We start from the raw sequence: 19571 nt of genomic DNA on the forward strand, positions 1-19571 counted from the left end.
CATCTATTTTTAGCTGCAAGCCCCCCGTTACCAGTTCTCCCCACCCATCGTAACCCCAACCCACCGCAACGAGACCGTATAATTGCGACCGGGCTGCAGGTTTCTGCGGCAAAACACAACCACCAACAACCCGAAACTGTAATAAATTGTGTACCGTAAAACGGGGTGACTTTGATAGCCGGGGTGACTTTGATAGGTTTGCGATTTTTCCGCAAAACGAAGAGTACAATTAAAATACGTAAGGAATGTTTCAGAAACATACTGACCGTGGTAGAGAAGTGTTCAAAGTACCTCATGAACTTTTCATAAATTTTTGAAAAGTTTATAAAGTTAGTTAACTATAGTTAAGAAAATGTGGATGAAAGTCATTTTTTTAAACTTCTCAAAGTGTCATGATTTTCTCAATGAACATGATTTTTAATCGGAAAACGGTATGCATTTTCGGATTCTTTGAACAATTTTCCACTAGGAGAAGGTTAAATAAGTTTGTAAATAATAAATAATATGTGTTTTTGAAACACAATTAAAAAAAATCTCCAAATTTATAGGCAAATTCAGTTGAACAAATTTCATGTAAAATGTGAAAACTTGTGATTCGTGCTTCGAAATCATTTTAAAATGCAATATAAATCGATAATTTTATAAACAAAACTATTTTTAACAAATTTCAGGCAAAATTCCGACTTTTTAACAATTTTACCTAAAATTTATATGTATTTTGTTAAAAAGCTTATAAACTTAGTTAACTTAATATAAACATTGATTTTTTTCTTACAAACTATATCAGCTACTTTAGTGATGGTACATTTAACGTACAAATAAAGTTTGAACATCTTAAATATGATTTTAACAAGAAAAACTATGACTATCAAAGTCACCCCGGAATTAAAACCAAGAATTTTTAACGTAACTATTTTTCTAAACACTATTGAAAAAACTTTTTTTCCAAAATAGTGCATGGACTTTGTGTAGTCTACCCCAGTACATGTTTTAAAAATAATAATCTTGAGAAAAACCTTACCTGTTGGAAAATATTCTAAAAACAAATTGAAATCCTATCAAAGTCACCCCGGTTTACGGTACCCAAAACACGCAAAGCCACCCACCCCCAAAGCGCTGGCCGACCTTTTCGGTGGGTAACATTTCGAGGGTGGTTGCACCCACCAACCTTCACTGCGGAGCTACCACGACTTTTTGCTGCAGGGTGGGCTTGAAACTGTGTGGGGAATGTTGCGAAATTGAGTTAAAGTTTGAATTCCAATCGTATTTCATGAAATTTGATGCCAAAATTAGTAAATAAAGATGATTTTGACAGTGGGTTAAACTGATTTTGTTTCTTTTGAAAATTTAGTCAAATTAAAAAAAAAGAAACCACCACTTTGTTAGTCGAACTGTCAGTCAAGTGGGGAACACAGTACACTGAAAAAAATAAAAGTACCAAATTCCTAAATTCTAGGAATTTTGGCTCCTTTCCTTATTAAGTAATCCAAAAAACCCGATTACTAAATAAGAAAAAGAGGCAAAATTCCTAGAATAAAGGAATTGGGTACTATTTTTTTATTTCAGTGTAGGTGGTAGTGAGTGTTGGGTAACATATTGAGGTAGGGAAGGAAGCCAAGGTGGGTGTGGGTGGAGGTGGGGAGAAAACAAGCGCGTGCGGCGCATGGAGTCTATTTTTAGCCACCAATCGATAACGATACTCTTCATCTTGTTGTTGTTGCTCTTCTTACTGCCTCAACTACTACACGTACTACAGTTATATTGGACTGCTAGACGACGACGACGACGACTGTGTGAGTGAGTGTGATGAATTGTGCGTGTTTTTATTTGCTTCGGGCTCGGGGTTCGGGATCTGGAATCGGGATGTTGTTGTTTGATTCGGATGGAAATGTGGATTTGCTGTAAGGATGGGAATATAGTCTACCTATACACAAACACACTCGTATTTTGGGTTGTCTTATTTACTCTGACATGGTGGGACACCGTTAATCGTAAAATTGTAATTTTTATCAAATTTTTATCACATGTTCAACTTTTTGAACTAAAAACTTAAAACTAAAAACTAAAAACTAAAAACTAAAAACTAAAAACTAAAAACTAAAAACTAAAAACTAAAAACTAAAAACTAAAAACTAAAAACTAAAAACTAAAAACTAAAAACTAAAAACTAAAAACTAAAAACTAAAAACTAAAAACTAAAAACTAAAAACTAAAAACTAAAAACTAAAAACTAAAAACTAAAAACTAAAAACTAAAAACTAAAAACTAAAAACTAAAAACTAAAAACTAAAAACTAAAAACTAAAAACTAAAAACTAAAAACTAAAAACTAAAAACTAAAAACTAAAAACTAAAAACTAAAAACTAAAAACTAAAAACTAAAAACTAAAAACTAAAAACTAAAAACTAAAAACTAAACACTAAACACTAAACACTAAACACTAAACACTAAACACTAAACACTAAACACTAAACACTAAACACTAAACACTAAACACTAAACACTAAACACTAAACACTAAACACTAAACACTAAACCTAAACACTAAACACTAAACACTAAACACTTAACACTAAACACTAAACACTAAACACTAAACACTAAACACTAAACACTAAACACTAAACACTAAACACTAAACACTAAACACTAAACACTAAACACTAAACACTAAACACTAAACACTAAACACTAAACACTAAACACTAAACACTAAACACTAAACACTAAAAACTAAAAACTAAACACTAAACACTAAACACTAAACGTTAAAATCATTAAAAATGTTAATGTTAAAAACCTTAACGCTCAAAACGTTCAAAACGAAAGACGTTTAAAACGTTAAAAACGTTGAAAACGTTAAAAACGTTGAAAACGTTTAAAACGTTAAAAATGTTCAAATTGTTCAAAACGTAAAAGACGTAATAAACGTTAAAAACGTTCGAACTTTCAAACGATGAAACGTTCTTAACGTTAAAAACATAAAAAATGTAAAAAGCGGTCAAAACGTTAAAAACGCTTAAAACTTTCAAAATTTTAAAAACGTTAAAAACTTTAAAAACGTAATAATCGTCAAAAACGTTAACGTCAAAAACGTTAAAAACGCTTAAAATTTTCAAATCTTTAAAACCCTTAAAAAAGTTACAAACGCTAAAAACTTTTAAAACGTTCAAAGCGTTATGAATGTTTAAAACGTTTTAAACGTTATGAACGTTTAAAACGTTTAAAACGTTCAAAGCGTTATATACGTTTAAGAAGTTATGAACGTTTAAAACGTTATAAGCCTTAAAAACGTTATATACGTTTAAGAAGTTATGAACGTTTAAAACGTTATAAGCCTTAAAAACGTTATAAGCCTTAAAAACGTTATAAGCCTTAAAAACGTTATAAGCCTTAAAAACGTTAAAAACGTTAAAAGCGTTCAAAACGTTAAATACGTTAAAAATGCTAAAAAATTTAAAAACGTTAAAAACGTTAAAAACGTTAAAAACGTTAAAACGTTAAAAACGTTAAGAACAATAAAAACGTTAAAAACTTTAAAAACGTTAAAACGTTCAAAACGTTCAAAACGTTGAAACGTTAAAACGTTAAAAACGTTCAAAACGTTGAAACGTCAAAACGTTAAAAACGTTCAAAACGTTCAAAACGTTCAAAACGTAAAAATCGTAAAAAACGTTCAAAACGTTCAATTAGCATTAGCAATAAAGGTCGCACAATTCCGGATGGCTGTTTAACTGTAATTAAACGTATGATAGCACTAGACTCTCATCCGGTTACAATATTCCAACACGGGAGATACCATGTTTTCCTCTTTAGATGAGCGTGTAATACTATCCAGTAAGATAAGGGGCTCCTGGCCGGTACTTTGCTAACCTCGGGGATTGGAAGGTATGTTAGTAAACATTTATCTAGAATGCGCAGAGATCTCTACGTCACCTAGTGGTATAGATGTTTGTAGGGAGGTTTTGGACTCAATGTTAGTAAATTAAACGTTTGTTTTTTTTCAACACCACCACCACCACCACCAAAACCATACCATCACCACAAAAAGCCATGCTAGATTTTAATACAAATACATTACAAAACGAACACAACAATAAAACCATCTTCCTGGCCCTGCTGCCCACACGATCCGTTCAAAACGTTCAAAACGTTAAAAACTTAAAAAAATTAGAAATGTTCAAAACGTTCAAAACGTTCAAAACGTAAAAAACGTTTAAAAGATTAAAAACGTTGTAAACGTTAAAAATGTTTAAAACGTTAAAAACTTTAAAACGTTAAAAAGTTATAAACGTTAAAAACGTTAAAAACGTTAAAACGTTAAAAACTATAAAAACGTTCGAAACGTTCATAACGTGTAAAACGTTAAAAACGTTGAAACATTAGAAACGTTCAAAACGTTAAAAACGCGAAAAATGTTAACGTTAAAAATGTGAAAAACGTTAAAACCGTTAAAAACGTTTAAAATGTTGTAAACGTTATAAACGTTATAAACGTTAAAACGTAAAAAACGCAAAAAACGTAAAAAATGTTTAAAACGTTAAAAACGTTCAAAACGTAAAAGACGTAATAAACGTGAAAAACGTTTAAAACGTTCAAAACGTTAAAAATGTTAAAAACGTTCAAAACGTGAAAAACGTTCAAAACATTTAAAACGTTAAAAAAATTGAAAATGATTTAAACGTTAAAAGCGTTAAAAACGTTAAAAATGTTAAAAATGTTATTATAATAGACATCACACCGTCTTTTCAGACTGAATTTACTAACTAAACGGGACAAACACAGAACACCCAGAGGAGATGGGCGGAAATTGAACCCTGACCCCTTAGCACACATGAGGGATCGGCGGCTGAGGCCGCTAACCACCGCGCCACGGGTTGTTAGAAACGTCAAAATTGTTGAAATCGTAAAAAACTTTATAAACGATCCAAACGTTAAAAACGTTTTAAACGTTAAAAACATTATGAACGTTTGAAACGTTATAAACGTTATAAACATTTTAAACGTTAAAAACCTTAAAAACGTTAAAAACGAAAAAACGTTTGAAACGTCAAAAACGTTTAAAACGTGTAAAACGTAAAAAAAACGTTAGAACTTTGAAAACGTTAAAAACGTTAAAAACTTTTGAAAGGTTAAAAACTTTAAAAACATTAAAAACTTTAAAAACTGCAAAAACTTTAAAATTTTTACAAATTTTTAAAACTTTAAAAACCATAAAAAGTTATAAAAAAATTTATAACGATCTAAACATTCAAAACTTTCAAAACTTTCATAACTTTTAAAACTTTCAAAATTTTCAAAACTTTAGAAACTTTAGAAACTTTAAAAACTTTCAAAAATTTCTAACTTTTCAAAACGTTCAAAACATTCGAAACTTTCAAAAGCTCCAAAACTTTTAAAACTTTCAAAACATTCAAAACTTTCAAAACTTTAGAAACTTTTTATTCAAAATTATCAAAACTTTCAAAATTGTCAAAACTTTCATAACTTTAGAAACTTTCAAATTTTCAAAACTTTCAAAACTCTAAAAACTTTTAAAACTCTAAAAACTTTTTAATCTCTAAAAACCTTCAAAAACTTTGTTAACTTCAAAAACGTTCATAACGTAAAAAACTCACTTATCTGTTGTTTTTTTCGCTGGTATTGAAAAGTTTATTGTTTCGCTGGGTCGAATATAGGATGATCAATAATTTTCACCAGTATTGTTTTTTGACAACTTCTGAGTCACACAGATCTACTTCTGGTCATTTAAAACCGATTCCGGACGTTACGGATACCGGTTCGGATGGTAATGGATTTTTTTTATAAAACTACATAATAAACCATTATCTGTAGAAAATTACTGCTAATACAAGGAAAATGTTCTATTTCTGCAAAAAAAAACCACCCTAGTATGGCAGTACGGTCAACCCGGATGTTCCGGAAACTGGTTCCCATGGGGCCATTCCCTAGAACCACTCAAAATGGTCGAGCGACACTTCAAACTTCATGTAGTAAGCCAGATAATTGCTCTACGACTCTTTTAATTTGTCTTCGACCAGTTTTTGGCCACCCGGGATGTTCCGGATAACCGGTTCCATCGGAGCTATTCCTTAGAATTAGCAAAAGTTGTCAAGCGACACTTCAAACTTTCAAAATTCAAAATTAATTTAATTTTTAGCAATTTTCGCACAAATCAAACCCACTGTGTTAAGAGGGTGTGTTGCCAGACTCGTCCTTTCCCCCCTCCCAGGACACCCAACCAAGTCCTGGAGACTGGAGGGGCAGCAGCAAACCGATTGCGGTAGGACATCCCGTCTTCACCAATACACTGACGTGTCAAAAGTCTGCCAACTTCCTTCGCACCAATACCACCACTTTGGCAGGTTCGGAAAACTTTTCTCCCTCTTTCTTGGTTCGTGGGGAAATTTCCTGGAAAAACAAGTCCCCACACTTTCAAGGACTCGCTGGTCTATTTTTGGTGCCGTTTTCTATGTATTTGTGATGGGATTTGGTTTGGTATATAATTTACAGTTTGATTGTGGTGCGGGGAAAAAACAGGAGCGTGAGTAAATAAACACTTGTTGGTTCCCGGTTGTTATTGTTGTCGTCAAAAGGGGAACATTTTGACTTTGTTTTTCAATTTTAATTCGAAAATTTACAATTTCAACGATAAAAATTACAAATACAAACTAAACGAAAACGGCGCAATAATATGCAAATTTCAAGAACCTCCTTCTAGTTGGCAGCCTCAGCAGCAGTGGGGCAGTGGTGCCATAAGTCAGCTAGCCAACCCCCATGATTGATGACATAATGTCGAGAATTAAGCTCAATTGCGCACCGCCGCCGCCACAGTTTATTATGATGAAGGGTTGCAGGAGAGCACGACTTGTCATAATTCTTTGGCTCGCGTTTCTTCCCACCTAATCAATCAACGGTCGGCCGGAATGATGAGATTTCTTCATTTTTTTCGGAGTGATTTGTGGGATTTTGTGTGTGTGCGCGCCCGGGATTAAAATCGCAATAATTAACCTTCTTGTTATTTGGTTGGGTGACCTATAATTCTGATTTGACATTTTGGCGATTCCAGAAAATCGGTTTTCGATAATAGTAAACAACGGGTGAGGCTGTAGTTATGACACTAGGAATAAAAATATTTGAGACAATTTAGTCCCTAAAAACAGTGGAATCTTTTTTTTTCGACGCTTGAGACGCTTATTTAAGTAAAAAACACATTTGAGACGTTTAATACAAAAATGCTTTTTAAACTTTTGAGACACTTTATTCAGTAATATTTGTGACAATTTAGACAATGGAATCTTTTTTTGAGACGCTTGAGACGCTTATTTAAGTAAAAAACACATTTGAGACGTTTAATACAAAAATGCTTTTTAAACTTTTGAGACACTTTATTCAGTAATATTTGTGACAATTTAGACAATGGAATATTTTTTTGAGACGCTTGAGACGCTTATTGAGGTAAAAAAAACACATTTGAGACGTTTAATACAAAAATGCTTTTTAAACTTTTGAGACACTTTATTCAGTAATATTTGTGACAATTTAGACAATGGAATCTTTTTTGAGACGCTTGAGACGCTTATTTAAGTAAAAAACACATTTGAGACGTTTAATACAAAAATGCTTTTTAAACTTTTGAGATACTTTATTCAGTAATATTTTTGACAATTTAGACAATGGAATCTTTTTTTGAGACGCTTATTTAAGTAAAAAACACATTTGAGACGTTTAATACAAAAATGCTTTTTAAACTTTTGAGACACTTTGTTCAGTAATATTTGTGACAATTCAGACATTGGAATCTTTTTTCGAGACGCTTGAGACGCTTATTTAAGTAAAAAACACATTTGAATCTTTCGTGAGACGCTTATTTAAGCAAAACACAAGCGTCTCAACTTAATATGAAAAAGCTTTTTTAGCATTTGAGACACCTTGTTCCGTAATTTTTTAGGTGACATCTAAGACATTTGAGACACTTATCACAGTGAAAACACAACAAGTAAGCAGGTTCGTTCGTTTGAGACGCTTAAATAGGTAGCCACAATTAGTTCAGCGAAGTTTGTGAAACATTCATTAAAATAAAAGGTGTGAATAATTGTTGAGACAACTGAGACATTTGAGACACTTATTGCAGTTAAAGTTTATTAAAAGTTTTGACAAACAACATTATGAAGACAGTGGAATGTTTGGCAAGACTTTTGCGACGCACAGATTGACAGAATTGAGACGCTTAAAACAATGGAGTTTTTGACACATTTGAGACACCTAATTCTGTGTAAATTATTGAGACTGAGACATTTGCGACACTTGTTGCAGTGAAAATTCAACAGGTTTTGACAAGCAAGATTGTAAGAACATTTAACTCATTTGAGACGCCTAAAACTTTTGTTTTTTGTTTTTTTTTAGTTTTGAATTATTTGAGGCAACTAATTCTTCGAAACGACTGAGACAACTAAGACATTCGAGAAATTTGGCGCAGTGAAAATTGAACCAGCCATTTGAGCTGATAGACAAGTGAGACCATAAATACTCAGCAAAGATAATTTCGGTCGTTTGAGACGCTTAAGACATCATCAAATCGTTTGAAATGGTTCTGAATGCAGTACAAACTCTTTGAGACGCCTATCTAAGTATCTAAGTGGAAATTTTTGAGAGTTGATTCAAGACACTTAAAACAGTTGAGTTGTCTCAACCAGTCTCAACTTACACCAGTTATTGCAGTTTAGTTAGTTGAGACAATTAAGTGGGACACTTGACACGTTAAACGCAAAGAGAATTGCTGAGACGGTCACTGTCATCGCCACAATGCTGAGGCAGTGAGACACTTTAAATCAAACATTAAGGATGCCTAATACATACAACAACCCGGGACCGTGGTATAGGGGTAAGCGTGATTGCCTCTCACCCAGTCGGCCTGGGTTCGATCCCAGAAGGTCCCGGTGGCAAATTTTGAGACGAGATTTGTCTGATCACGCCTTCCGTCGGATAGGGAAGTAAATGTTGGCCCCGGACTAACCTAAAAAAAAGGTTAGGTCGTTAGCTCAGTCCAGGTGTAGGAGTCGTCTCCCTGGGTCCTGCCCTGGTGGAGTCGCTGGTAGGCAGTTGGACTCACAATCCAAAGGTCGTCAGTTCGAATCCCGGGGTGGATGGAAGCTAAGGTGTAAAAAGAGGTTGCAATTGCCTCAACAATCAAGCCTTCGGACACCTAGTTTCGAGTAGGAATCTCGCAATCGAGAACGCCAAGGCAATGCTGTAGAGCGAATAATTTGATTTTTGAATACATACAACAAATGTGTTAAGCGTCTCGCATTACTTTTGAAAATGCTGAGACAGTGAGACGCCCAATGCGGTGGTTATTTTGTATACTTTAAAGACATTTAACTCAACGGACATTGTTGAGACAATTCAAACAGTTGAAACGTCTCAAGGATTGAGACGTTCAATAAAAGAAAGTGCGGTGGAAGCGGATTTTTTTTGGGAGACATTTGCGACGTTTAATGCAAAAATAAATGTTGAGACGCTTAATTAATTTTATATTTTGAAATTTTGAATCGCTAAGGTAGTGAGACGCTTAGCACAGTGGAATTGGTTTAGACTGTGAGAAAGCATAATACAGAAGATATTTCTTAGACTGTCGAGATTGTGAGAACCGATGGGACACTTGAGAGTTAAATAAACAGACAGTGGTTGAGACGCTTAATTCTTTGAAATTTTTGAAACAGTAAGACGCATAATACACTGTAAACTTCATTGGTTGCTGCGCATCCTTAAGACGTCTAATAAAACGGACAATTAATGCGACAATTAAAACAGTGGCAACCTATGAGATACTTGAGACGCTTAACGCCAAGAAATTTGTTGAGACGCTCAATGCAAATTAATTTGATGAGACAGTGAGACGCTTAAATCAGACAATCGTGTCACCAAATGCAGCAGACTGGACATTTTGCCGGGGGGGGGGGCAGCAGAAACTATGAGACGTTTAAAACGCAGAATGTAATTGAGACGCTTAAAAATACTGAAACAGTTAGTTGAGACGCACAATGAAACTGAAAACTTTTGGTCGACTTGGACAGTGGCTACCGTTAAGACACTTGAGACGCTTCATAAAAACTCATTTTGAGACTCTCAATGAAAAATGTTAAAGCAGTGCTAGCGAACAACACGGTTGACATTGTTGAGACGTTTAAGAAGAAGAAGGTTGTTGAGCCGTGCAACGCAACTGAGATTGTTGAGACATTAATGCAGTGTAAATTTATCATCCAGTGGTGACGTATAATACAGTGTGATGATTTTTGAGACAATTAAGACAGTGGCAATTGAGACAGTTGAGACGCTAGAAACAAAACAAAAATGTTAAGACGCTTAATTTATTTAAAATTGCCGATACAACCCTTGGCAACCCTTGAGACACTTGCTGAATGCAATGAATGTTGTTGAGACGCTCAGTGCTTTTGAATTGAAAAAAAAACTGAGACGCTTAACACAGTGGAATGTGTTCAAACAGTGGGAACACATAATAAAGTGGACATATTTTGGACAAATGAGACATTGAGAACCGTTGGGACACTTGAGACACTGAATAATCTAGAAAGTGCGTGAGACGCTTAATTCATTTAAAATTGCTGAGACAGTGAGACACTTAACAAATTTCAATTTATTCAGATAGAGGGAACGCACAATACAGTGGACATTTTTGAGACAACTAGGACAGTGGGAACCGATGGGACACTTGAGACACTGAATAATCTAGAAAGTGCGTGAGACGCTTAATTCATTTAAAATTGCTGAGACAGTGAGACGCTTAACAAATTTCAATTTATTCAGATAGTGGGAACGAACAATACAGTGGACATTTTTGAGACAACTGAGACAGTGGGATCCGATGGGACACTTGAGACATCAAATACTGAGAAAGAGAGAGGGTGAGACGCTCAATACAGTAGACATTGTTCAGAAAGTGAGACACTTTGAACAGCCAGGCATCATGCCTTATAGAGTAGAAATTTTTAAGACAAAACGGTGAAATCTGATGGGAAAGTTGTTGAGACGCTCAATTTATTTTCCTTTTGTGTTACGGTGGGACACGTAGCACACTGTTTTTTTAGTTAACTCGGTTAAATCGGTTTAAGATAGTTAAATGGAAACCATTTGAGACGTTTAATGCAAAAAAGTTCTTGAGATGCTCAATACGGTTAGAGTTGTTGAGACAGCGGGACATTTCAAGTCAGTGGAGACGCTTAAAATAGTGGCATTTTCAGACACTTGAGACAAGGCCCGTGAAAATTGCTGCGACAATGATGCATTAGAAATTTGAGACGCTTATTTTGGTGGAAATTTATTAAATTTGAGACAACTGAGAACTTAATGGCAGACTCGTGAGACGCCTAATCTGGTGGAAACTATTGAGACGCTTAAAAATATGATTGCAGTACGTTATTTGGAGACAGTTGAGACAGCTGGAATGTTAGACAACCTGTAAAATTTAAACTAGTTTAGTTAACCCAATAATTGAAACAATTTAGCCAAATAAACTGAGACAGTTTATGTTGTTTGATCAGTTTTAGTGCACTCCATCACTCGCTCGTATTCGTCTATTTATAGTCGCTTATTGGCGTTCATTCGATTAGAAACCAAGGCGGCAAACCTCGCATCGATATCTGGCGCCTTTGTGACAGCTACGAGTAGCAGAGGTCGCCTTATCAAACTTTACGCTGCGTGTAACGGCTCACCTTACAATGAGGGGAGGTGTCTTTGAAGAGGCATAGTTCAAAAATAATTTAAAAATAAAAATGTTTGTTTAAAATTTAGGCGAGTTTATTTTTAAATTTTGGCATGAAAATCCTTAAAAGTTTTTTTTTGTAATTTTGGTTTAATACCTGTTAAGCCATTTTGAAAACTTACTCCCCGTTGCCAAGCCTTAGGAGGACAATGTGGTCAATTGTTCTATTTTTAGAACATTTCTGCCAGCAACGGACTCCGATAAGGCCAGGTTCGAAGGCGTACGCAAATTTAAAGTGACTCGTACATGATTGTACGGGAAACCTTATCAGGACGTCCCATTAACGTGGTGGGACAGCGTGCTGTGACTTTGGGAATCAAACTTTGCTTGAGCAAGGTTTGGGTGAAATTAGACGGTCTTGTTTGAATTATTTTGTCTTTTATTTAGTTAAAATTATTATTAATTCTAAATTGCACAAATTCCAGACTAAACAACCAATAATTCATAAAGCCAAGCAGCATCTCATCAAGATTTATTCTAAATTTGTCGATCTCTTGTTCCCAAGTTTGCGCTGCACCAACACTAAACACTAACTAACATCAACAAAGCACTAGATACTCTAGTGCGCTATTCATAGCGCGGCTTAAGCTGTGCGCGCGCGGCGGCGGCGGCGTTCGTCAATTTTGTGTATATTTGTAGCTTCGAGTCGGGGCAAAATGTTGTTATTTTTATCGAGTGTAACCGTGCGCTTGTGTATACTACGCTTTATTTATACTTTAAACAATGCTATTTTTAGCGCGACCAAGCCAGAATCCCGCTCAGCAAGAGGCACAGCGACTTAACTAGGAAAAGTTGAAAGAGAAGAAAAAAGTACACAAAAAAAAATATTAAAACATTCTGACGCACAAGCACCAAACTCACCGTAAACCAATAACGATGCAGATGATGATGGGAATAGACGAGAAAAAAAAAAGTTTGAAAAGAAATACAAATTTGACGAAAAAGAAAAAAATGGGGAAAAGAAGAAGATTGAAAAGAGAAGAAGCAGTCAAAAATAAGGAAACGACGAACCACGCGGGCGGGATCAAGTGAACCCGCGTTTGGAGTAAAATTAGAATCATCATCTCGCGTAATACACGCAGATGCTTTGAGCTTTTGACGTACACATTTGTTTCGATTGGGGGATAACGTTGGAAAATATCACAAGATTTTGTGTGCGTCCGTTGTGGTTTTGCTGACGTTGATTAGAGAAAGAAATTGAAAACATTAATTTACAACAAGGAAAGTGTTCCTCGTTACATTATTCTTTTTTTAAACATTATCTGAATAAATTAACTTTTTGACAAATTCCTCTCGAACTTTAAAGACTTTCTATTTTTGGTTATGAAAGTTACAAAGTTTTAAAAAAAGTTACATTTTGTAAGGTTTAAAAATTCTATGGTTGTTTATGATCTCTTTTTTCCGTGTAATTTTACCATAATGTATGTTACTATTACTATTTTTAAAAGATAACCTCGTTTTCTTTTTTAAATATGTAATTCGAAATGTGTATGTCAAAAGGATCCAGAATTTAAATAGGTTTTCGCACTTATGAAATTTTCAGCAGAAAAAGCTATAAAAATCACAAATAATTTCCACGATTTGTGTTATTTTTACACTTTAAAATAACTCTAAAATATTCGCGAAGCGACTTATTTTTTAATAACTGCATTTTTAATAATTAGTAAAAAAATATTTTTTTTTAATGACCCGGTTTCGGACCTGCCGTAACAAAGCGGAGCAATTCCTGGCCCTTGGGGAGCTGATGATCAAGCACATCTATAATGGATAAAAATCTGTGATCTTGTTCTAAGCTTTCTCTATTACTATCCCCTTTCCCTAGCAATCTTAGTAAGCTTTTTTTCTTAATTTTTCTTACTCTTGGTGACACCTTTATTTACAAACAATAATTGTTCCAAAATGGATTATGATGTAACACACAGCTGAAAGGAACTCCAAAACTCTGTTATGTACCTCAAAAGCACTTATTGTATCTCGATTGTTCACCAATAAAACCGAATTGAAAAAAAAGAAAGAATTTTGTTCAGTAATATAATTTTACGGTACACAGAACATAGAAAAGTGAAGCGTGTTATGATACTTTTTGTTTCAATAATTTGAATATTTAGCTTGAAATTTAGAATGTTTTTGAATATTTGCCCTCGCTAACATAACTTTTCATAAAAAAATAAAAAAAGTTTCGAGCAATATACTGTTTTTACAAACCCCTACATTTCTTCTTACTTAAAAAATTTCCTTATTTGCAATACCAAATAATTAAAAAAAAAAAATGATTTTATGACTTTCCATGTTCTTCACATTTTCATATTTGACAAATGAGGGTCGGATGTGCGAGAAAAGGTCGAAAGATATAAGGTCGAATGGCAAAAGGTCGAACGACATAAGGCCGAAAGGACAAATGGTCGAAAGTGGACAAAAAGTCGAATGGACAAAACGTCGAATGGATAAAACGTCGAAAGGACAAATGGTCGAATGTGAAAAAATGAAACAAATTAATATAATTAGGCCGATGCAAATATTTAAAAAAGTTTTTGTCCCTCGGCCCTGGCCGAGGTCAAGGGGGGGGCAAAAAAATAAAAAAATATAAAAATTTAAATAACAAGCCATAGTCTACACATTTAAATGAAAAATGTGTTTTAAAATGCATAAAATGCAATCATTAGTTTTCAAAAAATCTAAGATCTGACAAAAACAAAAATTTTATCGAAAAACAAGATTTTGCATCGAAAATTTTCAAAAAATCTTAAGATTTTTTAATAAACCCAAACATGCTAAAAATGATTTAAAACGCAAAAGAATGTATTTTAATTTGATTTCAGCTGGTTGCACTTGAATTTTCATTGAAATTTTGAAGTTTATTGTAAAAATATTTTTTTTGCCCCCTGATTTTTCGGGCCAATTTTGAAGGGGGGGGGTGACAAAAACTTTTAAAAATATTTGTACCAGCCTTATAAACTTAAAAAAAATGTTGAAAAAAAATATTTTTGTACAAAAAAATCTGATTTTTTCTGTGAGTTTATGCTTATACATCCATCGCAGTAATGATTTTTTTTAAATAAACAGAATTGCATCCATTCTTTTAAAAATGAGCAGTTCTTCCAAATGATGTTCGACTTCTAAAATATTTTTCAAGTATTTATTTTTAAAAACAACCTTTTCTTGTTTGTGGTAAAATTTTTGAGAGTTTTTTTTCCATTCTTTCAAACATGAGCATCTTTTTGAAAAAAAAAGGTTTGACTTCTAAAATATTTTTTAAGTTTTTATTCTATTTCTTAAAACATTTTCTTGTTTGTCGTAATATTTTTGTGAGTTTACTTCCTCTCTTTCAAATATGAGCATGAGTTCGTTAGAAAAAAAAGTTCAACTTTTAAAATATTGTTTAAGTTTTTATTCTTTTTCCAAATACATTTTCTCATTTGTCGCAATATTTTTGTGAGTTTTTTTTTCATTTTTTCAAATATGAGCATAAATTCGTTGGAAAAAAAACTTCTCGAATATTTTTTAACTTTGTATTCTATTTAAAAAAAAAAAAAACATTTTCTTGCTTGTCGTAATATTTTTGTGAGTTTTTTTTTTCCATTCTTTCAAATATGAGCATGAGTTATCGTTGGAAAAAAAATTCGACTTCTAAAATAGTTTAAAGGATTATTTTTATTTTTAAAAACAACCTATTCTTGGTTGACAGAATATATTTGTGAGTTTTACCATTCTTTCAAACATGAGCAGTTATTTATTTTATTTTTAAAAACAACCTTTTCTTGACTATCATAATATTTTTGTTTTTTTTTGTTTTGCAGTTCTTGTTTAAAAAAAAAGATCGACTTCTATAATATTTTAAAAATTAAACAACCCATTCTTGACTTGCGTAATGATTTTGAGGGTTCCATTCTTTCAAAAATTAGTGGTTCTTTTCAAAAATACTGCTTGTTAAATATTTTGCAAGTTTTTATTTTATTTATAAATCAGTTGGAATATTTTGGAGACTTTTACATTCTTTCAAATTTAAAGAGTTTCGAAAAATGAAAAAGTCTTGCTTCTTAAATATTGTTGTAAGTTTTCTATTCTTTTCCAATCAAAATAGAAAATAATTAAATATGATATCAAAAACATAACTGTACGTATAAAAAAATCGATCGTATTTATTTTTATTTTTTAAGATGAACCCTTAATATCATTTTTGGAAAATAACGTTTTTTCGTATCCAAGAAGTTATTCAAAACTTCACCATATTTAATGTTTAAGTTAAAAAAGGCAACTAAAATTTTCATAAAACATAACTTTTCAAAAAAAAAACTCGTAATTTGAAATACATGAGTTTAAATGGGTCTCGTGGCGCAGGGGTAGCGGCTTCGGCTGCCGATCCCGATGATGCTATGAGACGCGGGTTCGATTCCCGCCTTATCCACTGAGCTTCTATCGGATGGTGAAGTAAAACGTCGGTCCCGGTTTCTCCTGTCTCGTCAGAGGCGCTGGAGCAGAAATCCCACGTTAGAGGAAGGCCATGCCCCGGGGGGCGTAGTGCCAATAGTTTCGTTTTCGAGTTTAAATGAAGAGAAAGTTTGCAAAGATGTTAGGAAAATTGAAGTTTTTGGTAGAAACTGCTGACATTTTTCAGAAAATGTCGTATTTATAAATCAAACTTTGATTTATATTTTGTACATTATATGAGCTAAAAAAAAATAAACTTATTTTTGAAAATGGATTTTTTTTTAAATAAAATACTATTTTTTTCATTTCTAAAAATCGAGGGTTAGGAAAAAATTGAAATAACAAACCATATTCTCAACATTCGATTGAAAAATGTTTTGAAATGCTTTTTACACTAGTTCAATTGTTTTGCAATCATTAGTTTTCAAAATATGTAAGACTTGACGAAAACATAAATTTCAGTAAATTTTTTTTTTGTGTTACTGTACATTGAAAATTAAAAAAAAAATCAAGAGATTTTTGAATAAACCCAAACATTCTAAAAATGATACCGTAAAACGGGGTGACCTTGATAGCCGGGGTGACTTTGATAGGTTTGCGATTTTTCCGCAAAATGAAGAGTACAATTATAATACGTAAGGAATGGTTTAGAAACATACTGACCGTGGTAGAGAAGTGTTCAAAGTACCTCAAGAAGAACTTTTCATAAAATTTTGACAAGTTTAAAAAGTTAGTTAACTATAGTTAAGAAAATGTTGATGAAAGTCATTATTTTAAACTTCTCAAAGTGTCATGATTTTCCCAATGAACATTATTTTTAATCGGAAAATGGAATGCATTTTCGGATTCTTTGGACAATTTTCCACTAGGAGAAGGTTAAACAAGTTTGTAAATAATAAATAATATGTATTTTTGAAACACATTTAAAAAAAATCTCCAAATTTATATGCAATTTCAGTTGAACAAATTTCATGTAAAATGTGAAAACTTGTGATTCGTGCTTTGAATTCAGTATAAAAATGCAATATAAATCGATAATTTTATAAACAAAACTAGTTTTAACAAATTTCAGGCAAAATTACGACTTTTTAACAATTTTACCTAAAATTTATATGTATTTTGCTAAAAAGCTTATACATTTAGTTAACTAAATATAAACATTGATTTTTTTTCTCAAAAACTATATCAGCTTCTTTAGTGATGGTACATTCAACGTACAAATAAAATTTGAACATCTTAAATATGATTTTAACAAGAAAAACTATGACTATCAAAGTCACCCTGGAATTAAAACTAAGAATTTTTAACGTAAATATTTTTCTAAACATTATTGAAAAAACTTTTTTTCCGAAATAGTACATGGACTTTGTGTAATCTACCCCAGTACATGTTTTAAAAATAATAATCTCGAGAAAAACCTCACCTGTTGGAAAATATTCTAAAAACAAATTGAAATCCTATCAAAGTCACCCCGGTTTACGGTACTAAACGCAGAGGAATGCATTTTAAATTGCTTTCAGTTGATTGCACTTGTATTTCGATTAAAATTTTAAAGTTTTCTGATAAGTTAGGATGTGCTTTGTTTTGGTGATATTTTAGCAAATTCATTTTCTACAGTCTCAGTAAAATTGAATTTTTGGAACGTAAATTCTGTACCAAATTTCAAAAAGTTTAAATATTCCTATTTTTTTGCGAGTCATATTTTGTGGCAAGGAATAATGTTTGTATCTTCAGCTAACTTTTTCAGCAATTATTCTGTACACAATAATTATCAAATAACGCATTTTTTGGATAATTTTAAGCAGACTTTAGAGTACCGTGAAATTGGCGTGAAATTCCAATTATTTTTCATTGGCATGCCCTAACTATCATACTAATGTGATTTATAGTTTTAATCTAAGAGAAATTTCGAAATTTCGATGGAATGCAATATCGTGCTTTCGACTAATGTTATTTAACACTTGACACATGTGTGACACAAACCATTCGAAACACTCCCAACAGAGAGCGAATCAAGTGCAGCGCACTATTTCTCGCGCTTTCCCCCCTCGAACTTAATTTTCCAAACATACTTACATTCACAGATACACACAGATAGGGCGGGAAAAACAACAGCGTTCCTGCGTTTGACTTTTCCCACGGGCGCTAAATTTAGAACCGCGGAAAAGGCCTTTGTGTGTAAGCAGAGTTCGGAATTTTTACGACTTGATGACATTCCTCCTCGCAGTCAGTGCATTCTCCTCCTGTTTTTTTCCTCTTTCTTGTTTTATTGTAGCTTTTAAGAACGATTCTGGCTGTTTTGTGACGGAGAAATTTTCCCATGCTCTTGATTAATTAACTTTCCAAGCGAAGTTGAGAGAAATGAGCATAAAATTTCGTTTATTCAGATTAATTTAAGGCAAATGTACCTATTTTGGGTCTAGTTGTTCCTTGTTTCGACTTGTTTATTTCTAACCCCATTTTCCTCTCTTTCTTCTCTTTTCCCAGAAATGGCACGCGACTCGACAATGGGACGGGACCGGATTCTGGTGGTGCCCAGCACCGGGATCGCGCTGGACACGCCCTCGACGTCCCAGCCCAGTGGTGGTGGTGGTGCGGCCGGGCCCGGTGGCGGTGGCGCCGCCGTCCCGTCCGACATCAACCAGCAGATACTGGAGGTGAGCCTGCTGCAAGTACGAAAACCTTTCTTTTTTATATCCTTGTTAGTGTGTTTTATTGGAATTTGTTTGTCGTGTAATCCGTAGTTTTCGTGTTCACTAAAATGTGTACTAATTTAGATATTTTCATTGTCATTGGAAGTTTTTCATTAAAAATTTACGCAAAATAAAAAAAAATCCAATTTTATCAAACTGTATCTTTGCAAAGTATTCAAATCCCTCATTGTAAAATTTGAGTAAATTACCTAAACATAAGTCTTTCCGGTTTAACCACCTATTTGTGAAATTCACAATTTTTTCATAAGGTAAAAGTAGCCTAAATTTAGGTCAATAACTCTATGTTGTAGCACTGAAATTTTCTCAAAATGCATTTTTTTTCAATAAGTACCCTTTTTTAAGAACACTTAACTTTTAGTCGAAAAACGAAACTATTGGCACTACGCCCCCCGGGGCATGGCCTTCCTCTAACGTGGGATTTCTGCTCCAGCGCCTCTGACGAGACAGGAGAAACCGGGACCGACGTTTTACTTCACCATCCGATAGAAGCTCAGTGGATAAGGCGGGAATCGAACCCGCGTCTCATAGCATCATCGGGATCGGCAGCCGAAGCCGCTACCCCTGCGCCACGAGACCCACCTTTTAGTCAATTGTCTTAAATTTAAGCAGATTTTATTCTGTATTGGAGTAGATTTCAGTCTGCATTT

General features: G+C 33.4%; 1 protein-coding gene across 7 annotated transcripts in view; it reads left to right on the forward strand.

Moving 5' to 3' along the window:
- Window positions 1–19571, forward strand: part of LOC120416915 (histone deacetylase 4) — a 130757-nt gene that overhangs the window by 79488 nt on the left and 31698 nt on the right. For 5 of the 7 annotated variants that reach the window (XM_052706628.1, XM_052706632.1, XM_052706630.1 and 2 more), the window contains exon 3: window positions 18698–18882. In XM_052706628.1, coding sequence (XP_052562588.1) covers window positions 18698–18882 — 185 coding nt within the window. The remainder of the gene's footprint in view (window positions 1–18697; window positions 18883–19571) is intronic. The other 2 variants (XM_052706629.1, XM_052706631.1) reach the window with 1 other exon arrangement.

The sequence above is a fragment of the Culex pipiens genome, chromosome 1, assembly GCF_016801865.2.
Source record: "Culex pipiens pallens isolate TS chromosome 1, TS_CPP_V2, whole genome shotgun sequence".
NCBI lineage: Eukaryota > Metazoa > Arthropoda > Insecta > Diptera > Culicidae > Culex > Culex pipiens.